Raw genomic sequence first — 27,539 nt, forward strand, 5'->3', positions numbered from 1 at the left:
AGCCCCCAAATCATTTCTGAATTTGCTTTCAGGTGTGGAGAGGGACCAAAATATTACAGACGAAAGAACCAGTCTTAGCACCATCAAAATATAAATCTCACCTTTCTGACATTGTGCCTGGCAAACCTGAAACACAATGTCTATTATAGAGGATGTGTCGTGAAAATCCTCCTCCTACCCACCATAGCATAAGTGGGCCTGATGCTGTCTCTTTTTCTAAGGTCACCTCATCACTTTGGTCCTCCAAAGGACTTTAAAAGGAATCTAATTTATACACTCTGTTCAAAAGGAGTAATATAAGCTTTAATATAAATATAAATAAATAAAATTCCAGCCTAAATGTGTTCAGAGCTTTACCAGATAAAGCTTTATCCTTATGTGACCTAATGAGGACAACCACATTCCTATAGCAGCCACCTCCAGCAAGCGACCCAGGGGATGCTTTCACCCACTCAACTTTCCATCTCTTTCTTAGAGGAGTTGGAGGGCAGCTTTTCAAGCAGGTCACGCCCCAGCTTGTTTGCCCTACTTGCAGAGGGGCGCTTGAACCCCAGCCATGCAGCCTACACCTGGCCCTCACACCCACAGTTGCCTTGATAACCCAGTCCATGGGGCTGGTTTCCAAATTGAATCCGGTTGCCACAGCTGACGAGGCCGGATCACCACGTCTGAAGGGTAACACAGAGCTATCCCCATGCCCAGCACCCAAACGCTGAAAAACCAGAAAGGCTGCGCGCACAACCCCATTTCCTTCTGCTCCCCCTCCCATAAAACCACTGACACAGCTACTGAGACTGATCTTTTTAAAACACAAATATTTCATGAAAGGACAGGAAAAGTCCTTGGTTCTTCTTTGTGCATGAGTATCGTAAATGAGTACTTTACAAGGTTACTCTTTCTATGGGATCCATATCTGTGGGGTTTTCCACCCCAAGAATTAGGGTATCCCTACTGCTTTTACTGCAACGTGGGGTGTCAAGCTCTTAGCACCAAACTGAGTGAGCCCCAAGACGTGCTCCAACACCTTGTCTGCACATCCTAGCACACAACGGTTTGAGAGCAAGACCAGGTTTTGAAACAACGCAATTTTCGCTGTCATGAAATAGAACGAACAATGGGAAACACTAAGCAATTAGGCTGGGAAACGAGCACAAGTTCATACAAACCGGCTGGGAACCCCAAATAATACATACCACAGCACTTTTTTTTTTTTTTTCCCCCAACGGTGATGAAATCCTAGCACAGTTTAAGAAGCAAAGCACCATGAACATGTTGGACACTGTACTTCCACTGACCTCCGTGTGGCAAAGGGAATCGCTTCTTCAAAGAGAAAAGAAGTCTGAACGCTCCACAGCCACGATTGTCACAGCTGACTACTGGCAAGATGTTCACAAAACGTCTTTAAGTGGTAGGCTTCAGCACAGCACAACAACAGCCAATCATCTCCCCAGAAGTCCAGTTTTGCCCAGTAATCCACGAGGTGGGTCATTTCATGTCTCAAGCCCGTAAACGGGTAGATCACTAATCGGCAGGCACTGATTAGCCAAATGATATTCTCACTGAGGTTTCTGCAAGGTATTAGTGACGCGTCAAGTCTGCAAAAAATATCCCAGGGCAGATTCTTCATTCCAGTGAAAGATGCACAACGGTGGTTTCACCCACAAATAAAACACTATGGTTGTAATCCTACGGGTCATGGGGAGAAGGAAAGTAATTTGTTTTTGTTTTTTTTGAGCACAGTATCTGGCAGCAAACATAGCATCAAAACTTGAATGTGACTTTATATTTATATAGTTACATGTATTTTACATATCGTTGATCAACAGAGAAGTATGTTCCAAGAAACAATTTGTTCCAGGTCTGGTTTAAAATGACGGCTTGTCATTTCTGGAGGCCCCCCTCCCAACACACACGCTCGGTTTCCGCAATCTGTACATCAAGCAATGCTGCAGATCTTTATTTCGACGGGCGAGGAGACGAAGTAAAAAAAGTGCAGTTCTTCAATTAAAGTGCATGGATGAGGTAAACTAATTTCAAGAGTTTTGAGTTTATTCAGTACTGGCTCAGACGGGAACCATCCTGCCGTGCATCTGTTGCATTTGGGTGCGCATTGCTTGAACGCTGCTCAAGATCTTGTTCTGGTGGGCGATGGCAGTGATCCCAATCCTTGCCAGGTCACTGTGGAAAGCAAGAGAAGAAGCAGGGGGCTGAGAACCGTGGATCAGATGCTGGTGCAGAGAAAAATACTAAGAGTCAACCACAAGCAGCATCGCAAAAGCAAGGCAGATGTACAGAAATGTTTAATTAAATAAGTGAAGGCATTGTGGAAGCATTTTAAAGTTATCCTCCATCCAAATGAAAGGCATTCCATTCCTTTAATGAGTGTAATGATATGCAGCACAAAGCAAAAGAGGCCGATTAAATCCAGATTTACCAGTTTTTTTGTTATATCGCTGAGTACTTACTCCTGGTTCATATGCACCACTGCCTCTAGGGTGGTATAGCCAGCAGCTGTGAAGTTATCCTTGTATCGCTCCATTTTAATGGCTTGGAGCCAGTCACCGACAGAAACAACCGCCGAGAACTCAGGGGAGCTGGGATCCAGCAGGGCTGTGCTAGGTCTGGATGCCAAACAGTGAAAGGACAGAGAAACGGTGTCAGCTGGATCATGAATCGCAAACCAAAGTTTGGTCTGTGCTACAATTATCTTCAATGATCAGGTAAAAGTAAGGGCAAGACGTTGTGCCCAGCTAAAGCGGTGGCTCTCTGCACAGCAACGTAGATCAATGCAAGAAACTTAACAAAATGCAAAGAAATAGGCCAATTTTTGCTAAGGATGAATTTGACCTTAGGTTTCTATTTTTGCTTTCAGGTCTAATTTGAACCACAACGCCACTTACAGTTTTCACCTCAGATGCAACCAAGTTCACAGAAAACGCTTTTACTTCAAAAAACAAAGAAGATGGTGATGCTGGAAGGCGCTCAGCCTGGTGGGTCTGTATCTCACAGGCAGCAATGCCAGACCTTGCCAATCCTGCGTGTGTCAGACCTCAGCGCTGCAACTATAGAAACACTACTGAAGTACGCAACCTGCCAGACTGGTTTGGAGGGCAAAACTCAGGGCGGGTTCAGATAAATCCTGTTTCTAGCCAGGTTCGCAGGCGAGCTCAGCGCATTCAATCAAACTCAGGACAGCAGGGAGTTAATCCCCTCTTTAATCAATCCATTCCTGACCTGCGCGTGTGCCAGGAGTGGCGGGAATCCTGCAAGCTTTGATCTGTGTTTGCACTGAGGAATGCGCTTCTCATTTTCCCTTCCACAGATTTGCAAATAATTATTTTTACAAAATTTGCTTCTCTTATTACTATCTCATTTATTATTTCGTGTATGTTGTAAATCACAGTTTCATTAAACCATTATAAATTACTATTATCTATCTAACCAAAACAATTATCATTTAGCAATTTATTTGAAAATGCACATCATCAAAGATTAGGTGTGCAATAGCGTAGTTATGTCTTGCCTAAGGCACCGAGTACACCCTGGTAATACTTGGTACAACTCTTTTACTGTACTATCTAACACAAGACCAATGGTGGCAACCTAATTATATACAATTACGCCTCACGTTTAAAGTCATATAATATATTAATAATGTTATGTGCATATTTGAAATACACGTTCCAAAGAGAAGAAAAATAAAGATCTATAAATAGCCATGAACATGAAATGTCCTTGAACAGGTTATTAGCTTACATACACACGCACACCCCAAATGACCTTGAAGAGGCTATTAACTTTTGTAAAATCTATATATTTTCAAAGAGTACCTGTAAATTGGAAAGGAAGCAAAATGGAAGAGTTCATACTGTGATTCTCAAACCAAATTATCACAGCAGATCATATTGTGATTCTCACCATGTAAATTATTTAAGCCTCAAGGGCGGATACATTTTTGCCAGGCTACCAATGCAATTAGGGCAATCTGGAAGATACGCGGTGATAGTGGCCTCACAGGGTTAATAATCTCTCTTCTGATAATGTACATTATAACCAAGACTTGCAAAGGGACCTACAAGTTTAACCAGGAAAATAGCTTTTTCTAGGTGTTGCTCTGTTGGAGGCTGAAGCAGAATCTCTGTTACTGCTTCACTGATTCAAGAAACTTAATTTTGTACTGCCCAGTGGATATTTCTGTACCTTCCCTTATATTGAAAAATATTTTCCCATTATCTTCCTCTTGTTTCTTTTCTTTTAAGCTTTTTTCCGTATTTGCTGTAAACAAATTTACCTGACAAAGCAAATATGTTTGAAAAAAACTGAAGAAACCTGGTGTAAATTAGTAAAGCTCCTATTACTTCAGCAGTGTTTCACCAGTTTAAACAAACTGCTGATCTGTCCCAACAAAGATATTTTGGTTTCACCTTACAACTTTGGGAGTTTCCTTCCTACTGCGCTTCTTTTGCACATACCATGCTTAGCAAAGAAAACAAAACATAAATGTAATGCGGGATCGGTGGAGACATGAAACTGGCTTTCCACAAAATTAAATTCAAATTCACATAAAAATTAATCCACACCTTCCCAATGCCCGCAAGGCGTTGGCTGTAATGCCTTAACACTCATTTGCAAATCCTACACAAATCTAGGGTTTATAAAACTTGATGATGTACTTTTCCTGCAGAAAACCACATCACTGCTGTTAGCTGCACTGCATTAAGGCTACCTGTTCCGGCCCTTTCACTAGGGGGGAGCGGGAAAAGACACGGCAAACTTTGTATTCAATCAGAGCTTGCCTGCATCAGAGCTTTTTCAGACTGTGCTATAAAACTGGTCAGCACTGGCGCGATACAGCAACAGCTCTGCTCGTTCCATTTTCCTTCTGCCAGAGCGAGGAGAGTCTGGGGTGCCCAGTGGGGTTCAGCAGCGTGACCCCTCTGCTGCCTCGCACGGCACAGTGCCTGCTGTGCAGTCTGGCTCTGCAGAGCTACAGAGCACGCTTTAATCCCGGCGCAGAGGTTTAGGGGACTTGCAGCTCTGCCTGTCATCTCCACTCTGCTCCCTCGTACATCACCATTACAAAAGCGCAGCTGACCTGGAGCTCTCGCTCCCCGTCCTCTTCAGGCTGTTGGGGTTGCGGATGAGTTTGTCCAGCATGTTGACAATCTGTCCAAATTTAGGCCTGTCACTGCGTTCCTTCTGCCAGCAGTCTAACATCAGCTGATGGAGAGCAATGGGGCAGTCCATCGGGGGTGGCAGCCGATACCCTTCTTCAATGGCTTTAATAACCTATAAATGGCACAATTAGGAAGGCATTAGAGAACATCAGACACTACTCACATCTACCAGCTGAGTATCATTTGTCCTAGGGCGATCCAAAGTCTGGAAACAAATCCACAATTAAGTGAAACAACATGGAAAATTGCACTCAGACTCAGGCAGTTGGTGGTCTCAGAACTGTCATTTCTCTTCAGCAATTCAAAACTAAAAGGGTACAGCATCCAAAGGAGACATCAGATACAGCAGGGCAACGTATCACAAAAGAGCACATGATACAGGGATGACAAAAGAGCCCAGGTTAGAATTAAGCAACTATCCTTCTTGGACAGACAGCTGGAGAAGCAACAGCTCTACAGCAAATCTTTAATATCTGTCAGTTTTGGGTGTGATATGTTGAAGATGAAACTTTCCCCATCGTTTTTAAGATACATCAGATCACCCCCTTCTCCTGGGCTAGCTCATCTCTCTCAGTAATACAGGCCTTGTAGAGAACCTGTTCTTTCACCACCGTACGCTCTGAACCAAGAAATGCAGAGATCGGAAACCTTTTGTGCAGCTTTATCAAGAAAGTTACTGAAGTCCAACACAGCAGCTTAAGTATGCATTTCATAGTTAATAGAAAGCAGAAAAATTCACAAGCTGAAGTCATTTCAAACCCTCCAGAAAGGGCTCCAGAGCTCAGTGCTCTGCTGGCTTCTTAGCTCTCTCAGGAGCACAGGACGTGACCAGGACTCAATTCTGATATGCCAGGGACATGACCCAGAAGCCTTCAGATCTTAATTAATCAATATGACTTTGCTGGCAGGATTCACCATGAGACTAGAGACCAGGAGTGCACAGAAACCGAATTGCACTAAATTCACTCGTTCTGGTCTTGTCCAATTAGTGGCTAAAATCCACCGGGAGGACAGGCCGAGGGGTATGCTTGCACTATCAGCAGCTTTCCAGTGACCACAAACTAAGTGTCTCTCACTACTCCAGAAAGCATGAAGACCCTTTAGATTTCTCCTGATTCAAGAGATGGAGAAGAATTGGAAATCCACTTCTGCTTTGTTGTGAAAAGCCCTGCTCTCACCATCGTTAAGGAGGGAAAAAAATGGCTCATCTACGCTATGTATTAAAAGAGGATGCAAAGACAGTAATAGTGGCTTCCACTGTCTTGGTTCAAGGCAGCTTTTCGACATGGCCTAGCACCGCACATTAGCAGCGTATACAGCCTAATGTGCTAGCTCTGCTTTTGTGGCGTTGAGCTCCGCTGTGCTGTGTAGACATGCCTGATATAACTGAGACACATCTGGTGTTTTATTTTCTTGCTAAGTCTTGATGACTTCCTGTTAGCAAAGGAAGGCAAGACTGGGTGCCAGAAGAGACATTTCACATCAGAAGGAAATTAAAATTATATCCCCCGTTTAGATTAAATGCCATCCGCATCTAGACACTCTTTGAAAATGTTCAGCTCTACATAAGAAAGCAGATGACTTTTAAAATGACTTAACCACTCCCATGACCATGTATTCAGATTAACATTTTCTTCCTCCTTTATATGTTTGTAAATCCCCTGGGAAAAGAATTATGGATAATCTATGCCTCATTTTCACTGGGAATTTTTTTTTTTTCATTTAATAAAAATTCTATTAGCAAAAGCTCTTATTAGCATTATTATTAAATACTCTTCTGGAATAGCAGCCATTGTGCATGCTCCCTCTTGGAATACACTGAAGTAGTCCAGATGGTACGGTTAAACAGGACATGCATAATTTAAGAATGGTCATTTAGGAAAGCTGCTTTTTAATGTCCTCAGGGGGCAGCTATGCAATTGTCACAAGGATGCTCTGACTGATAATCAGAATTGGATTTCATGTGTTGTTTTAGCTATCCTACAAGAAATAAAATCATCTGGAAGAATTATAAGCATACTGGGGCTTGAAGAATTAACTACTAATAGGAAGCTCCATTAAATTCAAGTGTCTTTTCTTAAAGACTTCCAATAAAGTTGAGGTTTAATATCAACATTCAAATCTTCCCTCTCTTGACAGTATTACAATCTGACAGTTTAAATATATTCGTTCCCCTTTCCTCCATTCTTCTTTCTTACTTTAATTGCTTATAATATTTTTCCTTAAAAAAAAGGAAAAAAATACATGCACATGTTATAGACCCTAAAAGAGAATCCCTGACCATAAGACCAGGCTTGAAGTATTCAAGCAAGTCTTAGTTCCAGAGAGGTTCCCTGAGAAAACAGGAATTTACCACCCATGAGATCCTTTTAAAAACTTCCTGGAGTAAATGCCTTATAAACATATAGCAATTGACACAGAAACACATCATCAGACATCTAAGGACAAAGATAAAGGCGCAGGGGGAAAGGCAGAGAAAACGAAAAGGAAGCTCAGAAGGAGACTCACGTCTTGATTGGACATATCCCAGTAAGGTCTTTCTCCGTAGGACATCACTTCCCACATGACGATGCCATAGCTCCACACATCACTCGCTGATGTAAACTTACGGTAGGCAATTGCCTCTGGCGCAGTCCACCTGATGGGGATCTTGCCACCCTGTCACAAATAAAAGAAACCACTGGCTAGTGTGTCACTGACCCGGTAATGTGCGTGGCTGACACTGTTCTACACTGACATTAAAAATACATAATGGTTTTCTGTACGCAATTCCAGAATCCTTCTTAAAAAGGCATCCACTTTCTCTTTTCCCTGCCATAAAACTGTCAGATCCAACCAGGAGGCAACGCTGCCCATCTGTTTTCTTTAGTCACAAGGAGGCGAACCAGTAAATTGTTAAATGTATTTTTATCAGCCCTCTACGAGATCTCTGCTTAGGGCTATGCTGAAGCCTGAGAACAAGCCAGGGGTTTTACAAAGTATATATTTGAGATTTAGTTGACAAAACAAATAAGTACATGCTGTTAATTACTATTTTCTTGCTTGCCTGTCTGACCTGTTTGGCCTGTTTCAGAAAAATGGGATTATAAACGTTTTGCTTTTCAAAAAGGTAAAATAAAGAGAGGATAAACTGGGAAGATTTATGAATACCGTGGTGTTTCCCATGGGCAATATCCCAACTCCTACCAGAGATGTGAGACAGCAAGCAAGCCTCTGGGCTCTCCCAGTCCCTGTGGGAGGACTTCAGCACCAGACCACGGTACAAGGCTGCTTCTGATACCTGTTGGAGAGGGCTGCCTCTTGGTACGATACTTCTTTTTAAACAGATAAAAGCTCTTGGGCAACTGATTTGGGCCACTGAGGTCCTGCACTATTTTAAAAGGAACTCACTCCATCCTGTTTATCTGATTTTGCCCTGGCTGAGTGATCCCAGGCCAGAGATTTCTCCTTTTGTTTATGCTAATATGCAAGGTGTTTTTAATTGAGCTTTTGGTTTCCTGCAGTTGAATCTGGGAAATGACTTAAGCTGAACAAAGGTTTTAGGGTTGGTTTTTTTTTCATTTGCTTTTATGATTTTTTGATTAAGTTTATTTTGGTAGGTTCCTTCTCAGCAATCTTCTAGATAGTTTTTATCCGTAACCGAGTGCAGCATGTGCATAGTTAATAGTTTATTGTTCCAGTATCTCTCCCAAGTGTTTAATATGGACTTGTTCCAAAGCCAAGTGAAATCAAAAGGGGTCCTTCTCCTGGCTTCTTTGGCCTTGGCATCAGGCCCTTTGTGAATCAGGTTGTAGCAGTATGTGCCTTGTGTGGCTACAGGATACTCTCACTTTAATGAGTTACACTACTAACAGAGAGCAGAACACACCCATCTCTTAAGAAAAGGATGGTTTAAAACTTGCATTTTATTGCATCTTCCCTTGTTATGAAAAAGCTCTATTCCTCTTTCAGACACAGATGCATGGGCATTGTTTATACATGGTTGCCATTCTAAAAATTGTCAATAAGCTCTTTTTATTTAGATGCTTGAGTACAGTGGAGTTCATCCAAATTTTCCTGATCCTTCATTACAGATACCAATGAAGACAATGCACTGTAAAGCAAATGTCATTGATTCCCTGTAGTTTACTCTTGAGAGCAAACATAATACTATATCTCCACTCACTAAATGCAAAGGGAAGCTTTTTAATCATTTCTCTCTTGCCCTTGTGTATTTGTCTAAACTTTGATTTCCCTGAATACAGCTTTTCAGACCTCTGCTTCTGCTTCTTCCACTTGCCACCCTTAGGAGTGAGGAATACCAAGGCTGGCCAGCGTTTAGTACTACGTGAATCTATCCTTCCCTGTAATGAACTGTGAATCCATTAAAGGATGAGTGTTGGGATTAAACTGCAAAATCTGAGTGCTGCAAACAAACTCTGCACTAGGGAGAACAGATGGAGAATGGCAGATATTTTAAAACGAAGAAAATAAGCAATTAAAAAAGGAGACGTTATAAACTCTGACTTTTTTTCTTCGCGCGCATGTTAATTACAGAGGTATTGGTACAAATGCTGGTAATGATCGGGATGTCGTTTTGCGGCCAGAAGTACTCGCTTGCATTAGTACTATTCCACATGCAGCATATTAAAATGGCTTTAGCAAAATTAGTTAACAGTGGGATGCTGAAATAAGATAAAACGGGAAAGAAACAAAAAATGGGAATAGAGGCATCACACTTTTCACAGTCCAAATTATTTAGGTCAAAGTCATGACAAGCTTTGTGATGGGCAAAAGTGGATTTTTTTATTTTTTTTTTGGTGGCATATCTACACTTCTGTATCAAACCTCAGTGGCACTAGCCGCTTGAAAATCATTATGCATGCCTGTAGGTATCAGAAGGAACAGAAGCCCAAGCCCTCATTTCTGGCATCGGATTCCTGTCACACACACTAGCACGCTGAAGGAACCAGAGGAATACATGGGTCACATCCTCAGAGAAGAAATAATGATGTAGCCACTGATGTGGCAATAACACTATATCAATTTATACTAGCTATGGAGTCTGGGCCACTCTTTATTTTTAGGTTGGGATACAGGTTTTCACTTGTGACTGAGATTATTTTAAAACTAACCACTGTCACCTCCCACGCAGTCAGACAAAAGCAGTATGTAGGCAAGAAAACCCACTGGACTTTTTCTTTCCCTCTTTACCCGTGTGGTATAAGCTGCTTCAGGGTCGTCTTCCAGGACCCGGGACATGCCGAAGTCAGACACTTTGCAGACCAAGTTGCTGTTGACTAGTATGTTTCGAGCAGCTAGGTCCCGATGCACATAGCTCATGTCAGACAGATACTTCATTCCTGAGCCAATGCCACGAAGCATCCCCACCAACTGGATGACTGTAAATCTGCCATCATTCTTCTGCATATGGGGAAAGGAAGAAAATCACAGAGCATTAAGCTAAAAGCTGCATTACTGCCATTGCTGAAACTGGCAAAGAGCATATCTCTGGATTCCCACCTTCTCTCAAATAAAATGCAACGTTATTTCCTCAATCTTCTGACTAGTGTCTATAATTCACCAGTAAAGTAAAAACCCCGAGATTCTGTCACAGCTTCCTGTGATGCAGTACCCAGTTTGCAATGAATCTGGTTTTAATGGGTCTATATAGCATTGCGATGCTTTAAAAAGTGGAGCAAATCAGAACTGTTCCCATTAAACATGGATTATTTAAAGACCCTGCTATTTCAAATATTACACTTATTCTGTATTCTTCCACTTAACATTTATTTTGGTTTTTGATAGGAGCAACACGAGAAAACAGGATTTCCCAAGTACAAACACAATTTCTTTAAAAATGATGAATTTTCAGTATCTTTCTGCAAAAGAGAACCAGAAAGAAAACCAGAAAATGTCTCCCAGTATAAAATCTCCTCAGCTTATTATGAAGAAATCACCTACCCTGAGGAAGGCATCCAAGGAGCCATTCTCCATGTACTCAGTTATGATCATTACCGGTTTACCTAGAGTTCGGAGAAAGAAAAACACAATTCCTTGATGAACACCAATGTTAATGGGATAAAAATGGGTTGCACATGATTTTACTGCCAAGACACCTGGCTTACACAATCTAATTTAATTTGAAAAGCACCAAGCTTATGCCTCAGCTGTGGGGAGCAAGAGAAGAAATATTATAGGACAGAAACATTTCAAGGGCCCCATCTGGAAGGTTAACCCTTTGGTTGACTCATTGACAAGGTCTGTAACTAAAGCGGCTCCTGTTCTCTAAGCAATATATGAATTGATATTGAGAGCCAAGAAACAAAGATTTGTTCAAACTTGACAAAAATCTTTAGTGCAATTAAATTGCTTGCAGACTAGAAAGCCTTCCTCTTTCAAAATGGAATTTGTGAATGCTTTGGTCTCTCTGTCTCTTTCGAAAGATCAACGCTTTAGGCGAGTTAGAAGCTGTCGGCAGCTCCAAGGTATTCCAAGACAACTGGATTCAAGAATGCAAAATACAAGCTGTTCCTCTGAACTTTCTCTGTCCCAAATTTGTATCCCATGTCTCTCGTTATTTATAAATGAGCCAAAGCCATTTGCCTCATGAAGTCAACCACAGGATAAATGATTCAATGAGCTGTGTCACACGTGGGGCATGGTGCTTCAGCAGCACTCAGCTTTCCATGCTGCAATACAGAGAGCCAAGCTGGGCGATCTGAAGAGAAATGTAATGTAATGTTGCTGACATGGGGATGCTTTCTAGGCACTCTCCTGCCTAAAACAGCAAGTACATAAATAATGCTTGATGTTGTCTTTAAGAGCTTTACAAAGTCATACGACGTTGAAACTGAAAACATTTAGGTACATACAAGTAACATTAATTATTTCACGGAGTTAAATCATGCTGGATATACAGCATCTAGCTATTTGCAGAAATAGGTCCAGCATCATCTCTGTTCCAAAAGCGAGCAATGGGAGATGTACAGAAGTGACTTATAAAAGGTTGAATGACAAAAGTTCGGTCGCCCCAAGATGAGCACTGTTAAGCCCACCTGAAGTCAAGGGAGCACCTGATAATCAGCATCAGGCCAGCATGACAACACTTCTTCCCAGTTATGCTTTTACTACAGCAACTATAGAGCTTTTTCCTAAATGAAAGACAGTGTCCCAGAGAAACTCTGTTTTGTACTTCCTGGAGCAGCTCTGAATAGGGAACATGATGGGGAAAGAAGGGTTCAATGGACACGTTACCTAAACTGTCGATAGCTCAATTCTGTCTTGGTGTCAGAACTACTCTTTTCCTTGCTTCTGTCACCAGCAAGTATCTGCTCCAGAACAACCAGCTATGAAAATTACCCTACCGTGAAATGCTGCAGCACTTAAAGTTCCCCTAATCATTTCTACCTCAGTGCATTTTTCACCAAGATGCTTTTCTCTTCGTTTGTCAGGGATAGCTACTTTTGAAGGAACCTTTTTTTTTTTAATTAGAAAACAATATGCTATAAGGACTGACTGTACTGAAAACTTTACATCATTTCACTTAGGCCAACATCTATGTGCAATACATCCCTTATTTCACTCATCATTACCTATTCCACCTTTTCAGTCCCAACCTATCCTTTGCAGGGCTTTTACTATTCCAGCTTCTCCTTCCCTTTCCAGCTGATACCAAAACTCATAGTGTTTTGGTCCCATGCAAACTGGCCTGTGAAATGCCAGTCTGGCAGCCGAACCCCTTCTGATTTGCGTGAACGCAGCAGAGATGCGATGGGATTGCATAAAGCAAACTGCTCTGGATGAAGGGCTTAGTGACCTCGGCTGAATACTTGCACCCTTAAGGAAAGGGATGTGATAAAACATCATTCTCCCTCTAATTCACCTTTGCAAGCATTCTTTGGAAGAAAGAGAAAAAACTCCAACCAAATCTGCATATGTCACTGTTTCATTTATCCTTTGCAACTGTGACCGGAACCCTTCCACTGAACAAATACAGCTAAATGAGTTTTAATTAACCTTCCTCAATCAAAAGATACTATGTCAACGCAGAAAGGATGAAGGGGAGACTCTTTCAGTGCATTAACATGTGATTTCATTACTCAGGCACTTCTTTAGCAAGGGAGGGGGATAGAGAGAGGAGAAGTTACCATCAGTGAGTCAATTATTAAAGTACTTGACTAGCAGCCAATAATGTATTCATGGTTTTTTGCTGCCTCTCTCAACCCCTATCTACACCACTATTTATCTCACATTTTAATTTTCAGTTTATTAAATGCATTCATTTATCACAGTATTCAGAAAACCTACGGAGAAATTGAGATAAATGTCTTCTTAAGTAGCCCTGTTTACCAAACACACCAGCTCTGAGGTAACCAAGCCGGCTGGCTGCGGGAGCATCGCTCACTGCGAGCCAGGCAATGAAACGTTCTGGGGTCAGGCTACCACCTCCTCGGTGAAAATTTCAAATCATTTTAATTCAGTGACAACTGCATTATGCAAATGCACACAGTCATTTGTAACTGCTAGAGCCGTAATAGCTCAGGGGTTTCCAGCCTCGGTGGGATTTCAACACAAAGATTCCGCTGTTGCCTTTCTTTTACAGAGGTGCTAGAAAAATCACTGTCTGTGGCAAACACTGTGGCCTGACCACAACCCGCCCCCGCTTTGTTACAACAACAACAAAAAGAGAAAGAGAGACTCAGACCTTCAAAATTCAAACAGAGTATTATCTTTTAATTTCAGTTTTGAGGGAGGCCCTCAGTAAACAATGGTCAAAATTAGTCCAAACCCCTACTTTCCCTAGCGGAATTTGTCTTGAAAAGCAAATAGTGACACACTGCCATTTTCAACAACTGTGAGAGAAGGCAGACTAGGAGAGGGAAACAGAAATGAGCATGGGTAAGATTTCCAAAACCACAAGTGGCAGAATAAGTACTCAGTTCCTGCCCACATTCAAGAGGGACAGGGTTTTTCAGCGGTATTGATGGCTTTGACAACCCTCTATGGGAGATGCTTTGTTCTTCTAGTAATATTTTGCTTTCTAACTTTTCATCCATATCTAATTTTAATTCCTTACACTATTAATACCCTGCATTCATGTTCATCATGCACACCATCAGCTGCAGAAGGTAAGCGTCACGAATTCCACCCTCTAACAGCAGCTCACAAGATCACTGCCTGCTTTCTTTGCTACCCTGAGCATGAGCCCCTACATCCAAAGGTCTTTCGGATTAGCGGTCAGTGCCAGGCTCCGCCAACATGCTACTTAGGGCAGGCGAGCACGGACAATAACTATACCATTGCAGTGGCACCTTATCAGGTCAGACTCAAGTGCGTCTGTCTCACAGGTGTATTTTCAGTTCTAGCCTACAAACATCATCCAGCGAGTGCTGCCATTCTCTTTCTAAGGCAGGGTTCATGGCACAGGGAACGCTAACAGACTTAAAAAAAACCCAAACCAACCAAACAAAAAGATGGGCCAGGTAAATTCTGCAGAGTGAAATTATCACACCTGTAAATCAGAGAAAACAAATAAGCAAGTTTCATACTAAAATAGTCTACTTAATTTCAAAGGCTTGCTCCTTACATCTGTGTTTTGTACCTTAAACATATGACTCTGTAGTTTTGTTTTGGTATTTTTCCCCCAACCATTTTAAATTCTTTGCTCACCATCTGCTTTTGCCTATCCCGTAACAATCAGCTCAGTCTAGCAAAGATGTGAAGGATGCCTGCTTGGCATAACAAGAAGGGGGGGAAAAAAGCCAACCTCTGCAGTATTAATTCCCCCTACAAAATCTTGTACAAGCTGCCTACAGATAGAGTATCAGTTGAAACCATAAACCCATTTATAGCTGACAACAAGATTAATGACTTGTCCCGCACTGATTTCCTCCTATTAGCTATCAGCGGATCTGTTCCATCTGTCATTTCACAGGAAAGAGGGTAAAAAGAAAAAAAAAATCCAGCACACACCACCATAGACTTAATTTCTCCCTGACTTCCAAATTGGCCTTGTCATGAAAATGACCTACTTACATTTAGTAACAACACCTTCCAAGTGGATGATATTGGGGTGGTCAAATTGTCCCATGATGCTCGCCTCGCTCAGGAAGTCTCTCCTTTGTTTATCAGTGTAACCAGCTTTTAGAGTCTTGATAGCAACACAGATCTCTCTTTTTCCTGGTACTTTGAGACGTCCGCTGCATACTTCACCAAATTCCCCTTAAGCAAAAAGGCACGAGAATGGTCAAAGGTCATGAACATGAAGCACTCACTTGTGTTGTCAAACTGTTATGTCAGTTCATTTGGGGGAGCTGTCATACAAAAATCACAGGTTCCCATGTTTCCTAAAAGCAAATTTAAAACTATATTTACTGAAAAAATGCAAAAGTTCTGGCACTTACCCACACCAATAACTTTTTCAATCTTTATGCAGGAGGCATCAATTTCTTTGGCAAATTCCCTCACAGCTTGGTTTGGATCCTCATATGTAAAAGGATCCACATATGTTCTAACACCTGCAAGGCAGAAATGTTTTATTTGAAGTCACTGATCTACATGCTGCTGAACACAGAACATATGAGACTGAAGCCTTAATGATATACAACAGCAAAGAGAGTGTACAATAAAAATGCACTGTAAGCCAGGAATGACTGATGAAGGAAGGATGGACTTAATGTATTTTTCCTTGATGCCATTTTTTTAATGTAAACATTTAATATTTCTCAATATTGATGTAAGGAATCAGGCTTTTGCCAATAAATGAACTTCACAAATCACTGCCATCACTAACAGGCCAATAGCCTGTCTATAGACCTGTGAGACTAAAACACATCCCATTCTCCTTTTGGAAGCCAAGAAATTCTGAGCTCAGGTCCTAGGTTTGGTACCTGGATGGCTGAGACGGAAGTAACAGTATGAGTCAGTCCCGGAAAAAAGGGCCCATTCAGAAACTGCTTTAGCAGAGTATTGTGGGGGAAAATCCTGCCTAGATATGACAGGCCAAGAACAGATGTCTCTCAGCAGAAAGAACAATGGAAAAATTGGATGAACCACTCTCCTGTCTGTCCCCTCCAAACTTTTTACCCAGATACTTCTATTTTCCCTGGTACTAAAGAACATAGTCTTGAGGAAGGCAAGAGAGGAAAACAGAAACACATTCATCTCAAGAGGAATGTCATCCCTTATTTACCAAGCATCAGAACATGAAACATGTTTTACAAAACAAATCAAAAAACCTGAGCACCGCTGCCTTTTACCTTGGTTCAAATGTTTCTCCTCATCTGCCTCTTGCTTAGCCTTACTGTACTTACTGCGCCTGTCAGAACAAAAAAAAAAAAAAAAAGAGTATTACAGTTCAAAATAAGTATCTTTCTTTGAGACAAGCTCAGTCTTCCCGACCTGCTGGGACTTGAGCTGTTTGCACCTGCCACGACCTGTGCTCGGCAGCTCCCCTACAACAGCCCGTGACACAACACACATTTACCAGCGGGGTAGGAGACTCCTCACCTCAAACTGCTCTAAGTGTTATTGGCATCAACAATGCATCAAGGGAAACACAAATCTATTTGCATCTCGGCATTTAAAGAAAGAAAAGAACGCTTGTATTTCGGCTACTTTTACTTCAAACGTGTATTTGCAGTTCTGTGAAAAAAGGGGCCAAATTGCTTTATAGCCCTGTCGCATATGGATTTAAATGCTACAACAGAGGTGTTTTGGTAGATTGATTTTCAAACATAATTAGGCAAATGCTAATACCAACAGTTTAACTGCAAATTTAAAACTGGAACAAGTCTATTAACACAGAAATCAGGATGGCAGCAGAAAAAAAAAATCCTGACCATCAAAAATGCAGATCCCAAGGATTTTGTTTATTCTTTTTATCACTGTGTAATTGAAGGGGACAAAGAACTCGTGATGGCAGAGCTCCTCTAATAACCTCTGAGTTGGAGAGAATAACTCAGTATAGTATGTTAATTCTATAGATTACTAATTCTACACCTACACACGTGATATTGTATCCAGTTTTGTATTTAATTAGTTCAGCTTTAAACTTCAATGGATAAGTGGCATTAAGAAAAGTTAATACAGGAGGTTCGCCTGTTAGGGAAGAGATTGAGGAATCAGCTCAGCCAAATGTGTACTGGGGTTTGAAGTTCTGCAGCATCTAATAGTATGTAGATGGAAAGATTTGATTTGGGCTTTTACCCATCAATCGTTGAAAGTTCATAACCAGGCGTAAGAACAGACATTGCTGAAGAGAAGGGCTCACTGTTGCTTCTTCCTCAGTTTGCCTGTTCCTATGGAAGTCCAAGTCCCCCAGCATGCCAGACCCAGGTTAGCTAACTGGCAAGAGTCTGGGCTGGAGTGAAGAAGAGGGAAGGCAGAAGGAGAAACCAAGCCTGGAGAACAGGAGGCAAGACTGGCACTGCCTGCAACGGGCAACGCACTGCCTGGCGTGGGCAGGAGACAACCAGGCCTGCCATGGACACTGGGGTGAGACCAGGTTAAAAGACTGAAAACGGTGAATGGGTGGAAGAGGAAAATGTGAGTGGGTGAGAGAAAGATATATCAGGAGTTGTGAGTTAAAAGGGGTCAAAAACTCGCAGACAACAGGAAGAAAACACGTGACTGAGAGTCTCGCTTGCAGCAAAGCTTCCTGAGTCTCACCATTCCCCTCCCATCAGCATAACCCTTCTGCCCGTTAGCAAAAAACATCTTGTTTCCCACTCTGCGCCTGGCCTGCGGGGAATGGCAGCTTCCCATTGCTGTCAGCTGAAAGGCCATTTCCCAGCCTTTGTCTTTGCAGTCTTTCAGTGCTGGGTGTTAAACACTCTATGCCAATAATAAAAACTATAAATTAACCATGAAACAGAAGGAAAAAAAAATCCTGTTTGACATGTGAAGACTACCTGATCTTTGAACCAAGCCTCACAGCTCCCAACAACATCAACAGGACTTCTCTTCAGACATAAAAAGCAGGTACCTATCCAACCATAAACGGTTGGGAGCTTCTTTTCTTGATGAAAGTCAGTTAAATGCACATGGCTCCAAATCACAAGAACATCATTATTAAAAACAACACTGGATCCAAACATCAATTTAAACCATTTATTTGCCCCAGGATTTAAAGCACTGGTATAACAGAGATGAGTTAAATAAAAGGACTATGTTCTGCTCCCAGTTACTGAACTGAGTAAGAAGGAAGAGGTAGCACAAATCTCACCCAGTGCCATATGGGACCAAGTCAGCTAAGGGGATTGCAGAGATGGTTTCAGGTATTACACAGCTTCTCTCAGAGGAAAGAAAAAAAGGGGAAAAAAAAAAAAGATTCTGCATGTTAAGCAGGACCCCTTCAAATTCATTTTATTAATGTTCAAGCACAGATGGGAGATAGGAAACACAAACAGGCTTTGCATGAAAGCATTTAAAGTATGAAAAAATGCTCTTTATCTTATTTTTAAAAGTACAAGCGCCCTAACAGCAGATAAAAAAATAACCTTCCCCCACTAAAACGCAAAGATATGCAGAAAGCAAAGAGAAACAAAGGGATTACTGTTCAAGCAATATAATGGTAGCTCATTAAGTTTAAATAATACCTTCCAAACTAACTACCTACTTCCACTTCTCCCTCTGTCACCTGTTGACCTCTCCTGCTCGGATGGGGGCAGACACCCCTGTCTGCCACTGTCCCCCACGGGGCACGCGGGGCTGGAGCTGCCTCTCGGGGCAGCTCACCTGAGTGGCAGAAGGGAGCCTTTGTTGCAGATCCGAACCCCGTAATTACAGGAATTTTGGCAGTGGTGATTAAATAGCCGGCAGTCAGGACAAGAACACAGAAGCCTTCAGAAACTGTGGGGGTTGGAGGCACAGGCAGATCTACAGGTGGGGGCTGGTGACAAAGAGGATGTAACAATGGAGGGTTTTAGCACGAGCTGAGGTGAAACAGCGCGGACCTGGCGCCGCACCTCCTCCTCCCAAACAAATGAGGGGCCGGGGGTGCTGCAGTGCTCGGGCACCAGGGCAGCGGAGCACCTGATCCAACACCATCGGCAAAAGGTGGGCAAGCGCGTTCAGCTGTTGATGGAGCAGAAGATAAATCAACCTATTGATTGGAAGAATTTCTGACAGAAGCTTTTAGATGACCAGAGGATTCTATAGGGCCATCTTACTCCACCCAAGACCTTTTAGAAAGTGGCTCTCTCTGTTTTACACTTTCCCAAATCCTTTACAAATCTATTTGAGGTATTCTAATTTCACTCAGTGTTCCTGCAGGATAGGGTTTAAAAACACTCGTGCTACCTCCTGCGCTCTGCTCTACGGATATGCTCATCTTAACCTCAGTATGTTTAAACTAACATTTAGGCAGGTTAGTTCTCATGTTAACACAAATGCCGTGGTCGTGGGACAGAATCAAACAGCTTGAGTTGCCTGAAGGCAAAGTCCTTTGACAAATTCTGTTGTAAAGATGAATTTGGGGATTTGAGCAATGACTTGAGAAAACGTAATGTTAAGTTAGTAGTAATAACCCAGGGTTCAAAAGTGGGCACCTACAGCATATGCCCAGTTCCCACATTTGGCTCACGGATGCAGAGAGGCCGTGACTGCAGGCCAAAGCATGATTTTGATTGTAAAAATATGACTTTTAGGTCATGGCTAGATTACAAAAGCTCCTCATGGGGACTGTATGGACAGAAAAGCTTTTTCTCATCTGAAGTCATTTTGGAACAAAATATAATTATTTTGCTATTAACTTCTGCTGGTGAAGAACATCGTGAAATATCCCCAAAGCCCACACCTCTAAATGACATTGGTAAAGTGGTTAAAATCATTAAAGGAATAGTGAATATTAAAGTAGATTCTGTTTATTGAGAGCTACTTCCAGCTACTGGAGAGCTGTGTATTGAGGAAGGCTATTAATTAGCAAGGCACCATGCATTAGTATGCACAGAGCAGTTTCACTGTCCTAGTATTTCATTCATCTTGCTATGTCTTTCCCCTTCCACAGCCTCGTTGAGACCTACCAGCGCAGAGCTACGGGACATCTCTGAACCCATGGCCACCACCATACTTTTATCTCCATTCACACCAGTGCTTGGACCAGCCTTTCGTCCCTACTGCCCACCTGCCCTTTGTCTTGTCTTTGTCCAAGTTGAACGCTTGCAGGCAGAGATAACTGAACAGACAGCCCGAGCGGTGAGAAGACCTGCCTGAGCGCGCACCCGCATCAGCGAGTCTGTCAGCTACCTGGCTCCAGGCAGCCTTTCCTTTGACAGCTTTATGGCCGATACTAAAGAGAATCAATATGAGGGCAAGGGGTTGACATTTCATTTTCTAAAAAGTGATCCATTGAGGGCCAATCACCAAGCAGTGTTTATCAGCCTTGGGAAGCGACATTTTTTTATAGGGGGAGGAGGGGAAGGAATCATCTCAAAGCAGCTCGACAGGCTCAATTCTCCAAGGTGGCGACTCATAATTAGAAATCCAATGTATCCTGCTATCAATCCTGCCTTAAATAATAAAGTGATCAATAAAAGCGGAGAGGAGATTAAGTCATCAAGCTCAGTGATGCTATTTTCTGTTGCAATGGCTTTTAATAAACCTGTCTTTCTGCATTACATTTTCATATGTTCTGCTCTTCTTTCTTCTTGCCAGCATGGAGGCTTTGAGTTGAACACCCACAGAAAGCTATAACAATGCGTGTCTACTTTCCAGATATTACAATCATAGTGACTTAACTGCTCTTTAAGACAATTTAAAGTAAGAGACCAAATCAAGAGGAATTTGTGCACATTTATGGCTGATGCCTTTAAACTGATCAACAGAGACTGACAAAACGTGCATCCTTTGCATCCCAGGCTTCAGATGCAGTAATGATACAGTCAGTTTTATCTCAGAATTACACCGAAGCAAAATCACGCTGATCTTTTTAAATGAGACTCAACACAAAGACGAAGACAGAAACACTCACACTGTGTTTCTGCTACACTGTCCTCCCATTCACAGGATTGTTCCTGATGCCTGGGTTGAATCTGGGAGAATGAACAAGTACTTGGTAGAAGATTATGGTCCTCCTCTGATGAAATAACCATTGATCCAGTCTGCTGTGTAACTGCAGCTGATGCTGAACGACTGTGGCTTCTGTTTTACAGTCATATCCACTCACACTGGAAGGACTAACCCAAAAGACTAATGCAGACCCATACAGACTAACACAAAAATCACAAGCATAGCAGGCTGATGGCTTAGTTCACAACAGTGCAGTTGTTTACTCCCTGTCCATCAGGAGTCAGTCCAAGAAAATCTACTGTACCCATACCCATTAAACTTAACTTCAAATTACACTAACCACAAATCTCTAGCTGGCTTGCTTCTCAATGCCAGTTATTGGAATCAGCTTTGCATTTGAAGGGCAAATAGAGCTGGAACCATTGCCATTACATCACATGCTGCTTGGTACTAATGTTGAGAAGATCAAAGCTACATGGGAGAAGGCTTGTAATGCAAATGCACTGTTTATGATGCTAATCAAAGAATTTAGCTTTGTTTGCAAGAGACAAAAGGCTCCCTCATGAAAGAGAGAGGGGGAGAGAGAAGCTTAAGTTCTTACCTCCTGCTGATGACAAAGGCTGCAATGAGAATGACCACAAGAACAACACTGCCAGCCACTGAAACAAGAAGCACTGTGGGATTGGTACCATCGCCAATGATGGGGGAAGGAACTGGAAACAGAAAAGGGAGCATTAGTGTTAGACACCCTCAAAAAATCAACCTAGGTAGCACTCAATGAGGCTTTCTGGCTTGTGAAGGCAGTTTAGAGTAGCACTCAAATCTACTTTCAGGCCTTTATTATATAGCCATTTGACACAATTTTCCAACAGGGCCCTAATTAGCTGAAGACATGATGTTTGATAATGATTTGGGGAACTTCAGCTCACTGGGAACAAGTACTCCCTCTCCTTCTCCCCGTCAGTGTTGCTCAGAGGGTATAACGGCTATTTTTTTTTTTTTTGCCTTTCTAATTGCTTTCCACTCTTATTTCCTCCTCCTTTTTCTCTCAGTGGGGCCAGATGATCGCTCCCCAACTGACACAAGGAGAATAAGTTATTTTAAAACGTCTTCCCTCTTCCTGCTGGATTGATTATATTCAGCTGTTAACATCCTGAAGGATACTGCCACTAACTGGCATGACCTCAAATTGATTTAAACAGACCTGTTATGTCCAAAATAAAATAGGCTCGGTCGCATTGCCTTCCTGCCACTGAAAAGCAAACATTTTGGGGGCTAAATTTGCATGTTTCCTTGAGCAAAGTGAAAAGCTCTACTGACAACATAATTCGAACATTCTGTCTTTATATGACTGTCTAAGGAAAAGTGTAAATATGTGAGCCAATGTAGGGCACCTAACTGATGTATGTCAATAGCTTGCAAAGGGGAATAACAGGGTTCTGTTTTCCTGCAAATGAGATATTCCAAAAACGCGTGCAAACATCTGCATTTACAGTAAACAAAATAGGTACATTAATCTCTCAAGCATCAATGGCTTCCAAGTGTTTATAGAGTACATGTCTCCTTATGCAACACCGAAGTACTTTCATTGTTAGAATTTAGAATATAGCATATCCAAATAGATGTCTCAGGTCAGATTCATGGCATCATTAACAGGCATGTGGCCATGGAAGAACATTTCCCCAGAACAGACACACCAACGTCCAAGCAGGCGATGGGAAACTCCCAACACACAGCTCAGTTACGTTTGCACTCTTTGCTCAAGGAAAAGAAAAAGAAATCAGTGGGCATGTCATTACCTGTGTTAGTTGTGAACTCAAATGGTCCACTGAAGTCTCCATATCCTGCTGCTGTCCTGGCCCGCACGTGAAATACATACGAAGTCAGGGGGTTCAAGCCTTTGATGTCGGTATTCCTGGAGGCTGTCTTCACAATGCGATAGCTGCGCTCGTTTTGGTCCTAACAACAAAAGAACACAGTGGTGATCAAGTAAAAATGCCTCCCTGCACCATGAACCGTGGAACCCCACTTCCTTGCCAAAACTGTCATGATGAAAGAAGATGAGTAACAACATGGAATTCTCAAAATACGTCCCAAGGGCTCCTGCTGTCGGCCTTGCTCAGTACCCCTAGCACTGTGTGCTGCAAGGAGCTCTCAGCAAGCCAAAAAAGGATGACGAGGCAGTAGGTATGATGCTCATATATCACTGATTATTTAAGAAATCACACAACAAAATCCTTTGGAAAATAGCCAAGCCTTCAAATAGGATCCTCTTGATGAACAAGCTGCATTTTACTCACACATGCTGGCACTTCCCTTTTCTTCTTACCAGCCAGGAGCCACATAAAAAAAAATGATAAAAATATTTTTTAAAATAAAAGACTTAGAAAATGTCTTCCAGAAAGTCCAATCTTAAAAACTGTTCTATTTTTGGCTGGAAAATCCATCAAAAAATGTAATAATGTAGATTCCCTGCAAATCAGATGCCTTTTTCTGTATGTGTTAGGGAAGCAAAGAAGTGATTATCTTTATAAAAAAAATTTAGAAGTATGCACGTGCACGTGAGAGACAGCGCACACAAGCAAGAACAAGTAATTGTTCATTTTTGCAGAGAACCTTCAAAGAAAATAGCTCTTTTCATAGTTCCATACTTGAGAAGTTATTTGTCAGAATAACATCTCCCTCTAACTTGGAAAGTATGAAGAATGTAATTTTCTTTCCTTATTCTCTATTAAAAGCCAACCAAGCCCACACTATCACTCTAAGCATGAAGCTATTGGCAAACAGATTTTATTATTATTGCTGTGTTATATACTTCATTATTATACTTCTGTCTATGAAATAAAACTAATGTCTCACTTCTGCCCAACATTATTGATTCTCATTATAAATACGCCTGCTACAAAAGCTCCTAGGTAGGAAAAAAAAAACAAAATAAACTTGTACCATTCAGCTGGAACAGCCTATGAGTCTTATTCTTTCAAGCAACCATTCAAGTGCATGAAATCCTTAACTGGATTTTATTAAACTGAATTTATTTGGTTTCAAATGATGGAATCCTATCTGGAAATAAACTGTAACGGAATGAAGTAAAAAGCTCTCCCCAAACCCAAACAAAACTCCTTGCTTGTCCATTTTTGAACAGTACCTTTTCATAGTATTTGACTTCATATTCCAAGATAACTCCATTTGGCCTGTCAGGTTCCAGCCAAGCCAAGGCAACGCTGTGCCTTGTTATCTCTTTAGCCTGGATCAAAGCGATTGGGGATGGAGCTGCCAGGAAAAAAAATACAAACATATAAGCAATGATTTAGTTTTAAAGTTTTTAATCATAGCTTTCACAACATGAGCACCTTCAGAAACTGTTTTTCTTGCAGGGGGGTTAGAAGCATTAAGTATTTCTCCTGTTTTCTCTAGCAAAATTGCATTTAATTCCTCTCTAATAAAGCTCGGTATCCTGGGCAATACTAGATAGGTAGGCTTTGAAGTAAAATTACAGTTGCCTAAACACTGCAATGTTCGTGATGCATAGGTACAAATCTCCCTAACAGTCCAAGGTACTAAAAGATTCTGCCTTACTTTTGTCCTGTCTTAGGCACAATACATAGACTTGTACTTTTGTTTTGGTCCACAGTAATTTTCTTCTTCCATCTCCTCAAATTAACTGATGTTAATTCATTAGCTGTTTGCTTTACAGGAACTACGAAATTCCTGAAGGGCCAATCTGGTTTTCTCTAAAGCTGAGAAAATATTGCCACTGAATTAAATAAGATCAGAATAAAGCTGAATACATATGAATTTGGACCCTCCCATGAAACCCAGGAAACTTGTATTTCAAGAGTCTGAGCCAATTTGTGCTTCCTAACTTGCCCTGCTTACGCTGAGTCTGTGAGCAGTCCCTGGAGAATGAGGAAGCTCAGCGCCCAAGGGCCAGATTCTGGCTTTGATAGCTCCTTCCCAGCCAGAAGATACGAGAGATTGGTCCATTGTGTACCAAACTGGCATCATCTGACCCCGTCCCGTGTGGCACTATACCGATGCGACGAACAGAAAATGCAGGATTACACTGCCAAGGGTAAGGGCTGCGTGATTTTTGGAAAAACTCTACCTAGCAACAAGCTCAACTCAAAGATCCTTTAAACTGTATCTGTGTGCAGTAATAAGGGCTGCAATGAAGAAGATAATGGAAAACATCTCATTGTGCACCCTACACTTTCAATAGAGCCCCTGCTAATGCTGAAGTTCAGGTTTTTGACTGGCTGGCGGACAATGCTTTCTCCCTTTGACTGTGATAGCAGCAGATTCACGGCTGCGCTGGGGGAACGGGTTTTCTGAAGATTTATGAACCCGGCTGCCCCTTTCTTGCTGTTGTGTTGCTGTGTGGTCACGTCTCTAGCCAGCTGTTATCAAGCCCTTTTGATGCCGACAATAGCTGGTATAAATGGCAGAGTCTCTAGGGATAAAAAGGGACATTCATGAAATTTTTAATCTTATCTAACAAAGCTGTCCTGTATAACCAGAGATTAGAGGTCTTCCTAAATTGAATATATTTCTTCTTTTGTCCCCTGAAGCTGTAGACGTGTTGCTCTTTTCCCCCCCTCTTTCTTTTTGTTTCTTTTTCTACCCTTAACTTTGGGATGACGATCCATGAAAATGTTAAGAGAGTAAGAAGTATCCTTGAAACTTGTACCCTTGAAAACTACCAAGAAAGACAAATAAATAAAACAGTCACAATAAATGAAAAGAAAATTGAATGTTGAAAGCCTCAAACCTACTTGACCATATCAGACAGTTCTGATGGAAGTGAAAATAACCAGTAGACGCTGCACAGTCACAAAAGGGTGTCTCCTCTTGATGTGAAACCATCAGGGAGCTGCTTCCCGATTTACTATCTGACAGTTTGGCATCTCTGTTAGAAATGCCTCCAGAAGCGTTGTCTCTTTTTCCTTGTCTGTCTCTCACATGCAAAGGCAAATACTGGATGACAGAGGAGACTATAAACGCAGCCAACAGGGAGGATCCAGGTGTGCTCCATCAAGTTATATCTGTGGCATGACTGGGAACCTGCTTAACCACCTTACACTTCCTCAACAGAGAATCAGTCCTTTCCCCCCCCACACCTTTGCAGTAAGAATACCACCTAGCTAATAAATTAGAAATCAGATTTGTTAACCTAAAACGCACACATGGGCAACACTACTGATAAATCAATCAGAGAGAAATCTGCTTAGTTAATTGGTGCTTTATGCAAGGCAGACAGGCAATTCTTTTTACTGAGAATCTGTCACTTATGCTGGTCTGACCTGAAGAATTGCAGAAAGTTGACTTTTTTTCCTTTATCCTCTTTTTAACTTCCTTGGTTTCTCATTTCATTTCTGCAGCATTTATATTGGAATTCAGCGAGTCCTTCAATATTGGGCTGGTAAGTGCTGTATGAAAGCGCTTTTCTTTGTTGTAAAATGGCTATTTGCAGCAGAAGAATATATATTAACTACCCCTTCTTGTGGAAGATGCTTAGCTTTCTGTGGTTTAACAGCTGCTTTCTCATGTCTCTCAAAAATGGGCAGCTGATATTAGGCACTGCGGCATACTGGAATAAAGAACCTGCTCCTGGCCTCCAGGACACAAGGAGGATTTGTACATGAGTTCCTTTGTTACTCCTTACAATTACAATTGTAAGAATGGCCCTAGTTTTTCCTTCTTGTCCTTTATATGCAAATTCATCCTACTTAACTTTTAATCTATTCTTTTGTCCTGTATTCTGCAGATGAGCAATTTGTTTCTTAGGTTTTTTGTTTTGACTGTACATCCTGCCTCTCCATATGCTACACAGAAATCCTAAGAGTGCTGAAGTCCAGCTACAGGATGAAGTACCATGATTGCAACAGGCTGTCCAGGAGCTCTTTGACATCTCCACAGCATAGACCTGTAATGGTCTATGCAACAGGATGGTCATCTGTAGCTCTGTGGACCTTGAGGAACTGGCCTCAGTAACCACAGGGAGTACTACAGTTTTCCCACTGCATGGATAAAATCCTCCATTACCAATTCTCTCTTACTTCTGCAAATAGCCCTACAAATCAGGTTTATTTGTTTCCTTGTTTTCCAGGATTCACCAGCTGACCTGAGGATTTGAAAGACCGGGCTTCTGGAAAAACAACAGGTCTGCGTCTCCTTGGATGTCTATTACCAAAAGGGCGTAAGAGTCCAGTCAGTAGAGTCTGGGACAAAGAGGACATCACCACTGCCAGCTCATCACGGCAATCCAGGCAGCAGTCACAGCCTTCTGGGTGAGGCTGTGCAAAATATTTAAATTCTTTGTTCTTCTGCCTTTTGCCTTTAAATTGCCTCTTAGGGATGATGTGAAGATAA

The 27,539-nt window shown here is 41.8% G+C and overlaps 1 protein-coding gene across 2 annotated transcripts in view; it reads right to left on the bottom strand.

The window, feature by feature from the left end:
• EPHA4 (EPH receptor A4) overlaps window positions 1–27,539 on the bottom strand; it is a 107,240-nt gene that overhangs the window by 3,772 nt on the left and 75,929 nt on the right. The window contains exons 6-17 of one of the 2 annotated variants that reach the window (XR_012587458.1): window positions 24,316–24,440; window positions 22,967–23,126; window positions 21,769–21,880; window positions 16,418–16,476; window positions 15,563–15,676; window positions 15,195–15,380; window positions 11,121–11,182; window positions 10,371–10,580; window positions 7,686–7,835; window positions 5,096–5,289; window positions 2,466–2,621; window positions 1,296–2,178 (exon numbers count right to left, since the gene is read on the bottom strand). Coding sequence is in view for 1 of the 2 variants with exons in the window: in XM_074590381.1 (XP_074446482.1) it covers window positions 2,064–2,178; window positions 2,466–2,621; window positions 5,096–5,289; window positions 7,686–7,835; window positions 10,371–10,580; window positions 11,121–11,182; window positions 15,195–15,380; window positions 15,563–15,676; window positions 16,418–16,476; window positions 21,769–21,880; window positions 22,967–23,126; window positions 24,316–24,440 (1,643 nt within the window). In the remaining variant the exon portion in view is untranslated. Of the gene's footprint in view, window positions 1–1,216; window positions 2,179–2,465; window positions 2,622–5,095; window positions 5,290–7,685; window positions 7,836–10,370; window positions 10,581–11,120; window positions 11,183–15,194; window positions 15,381–15,562; window positions 15,677–16,417; window positions 16,477–21,768; window positions 21,881–22,966; window positions 23,127–24,315; window positions 24,441–27,539 lie in introns of those variants that run through there. The other variant, XM_074590381.1, reaches the window with a different exon arrangement.

Source organism: Larus michahellis, chromosome 6 (genome assembly GCF_964199755.1).
Source record: "Larus michahellis chromosome 6, bLarMic1.1, whole genome shotgun sequence".
NCBI lineage: Eukaryota > Metazoa > Chordata > Aves > Charadriiformes > Laridae > Larus > Larus michahellis.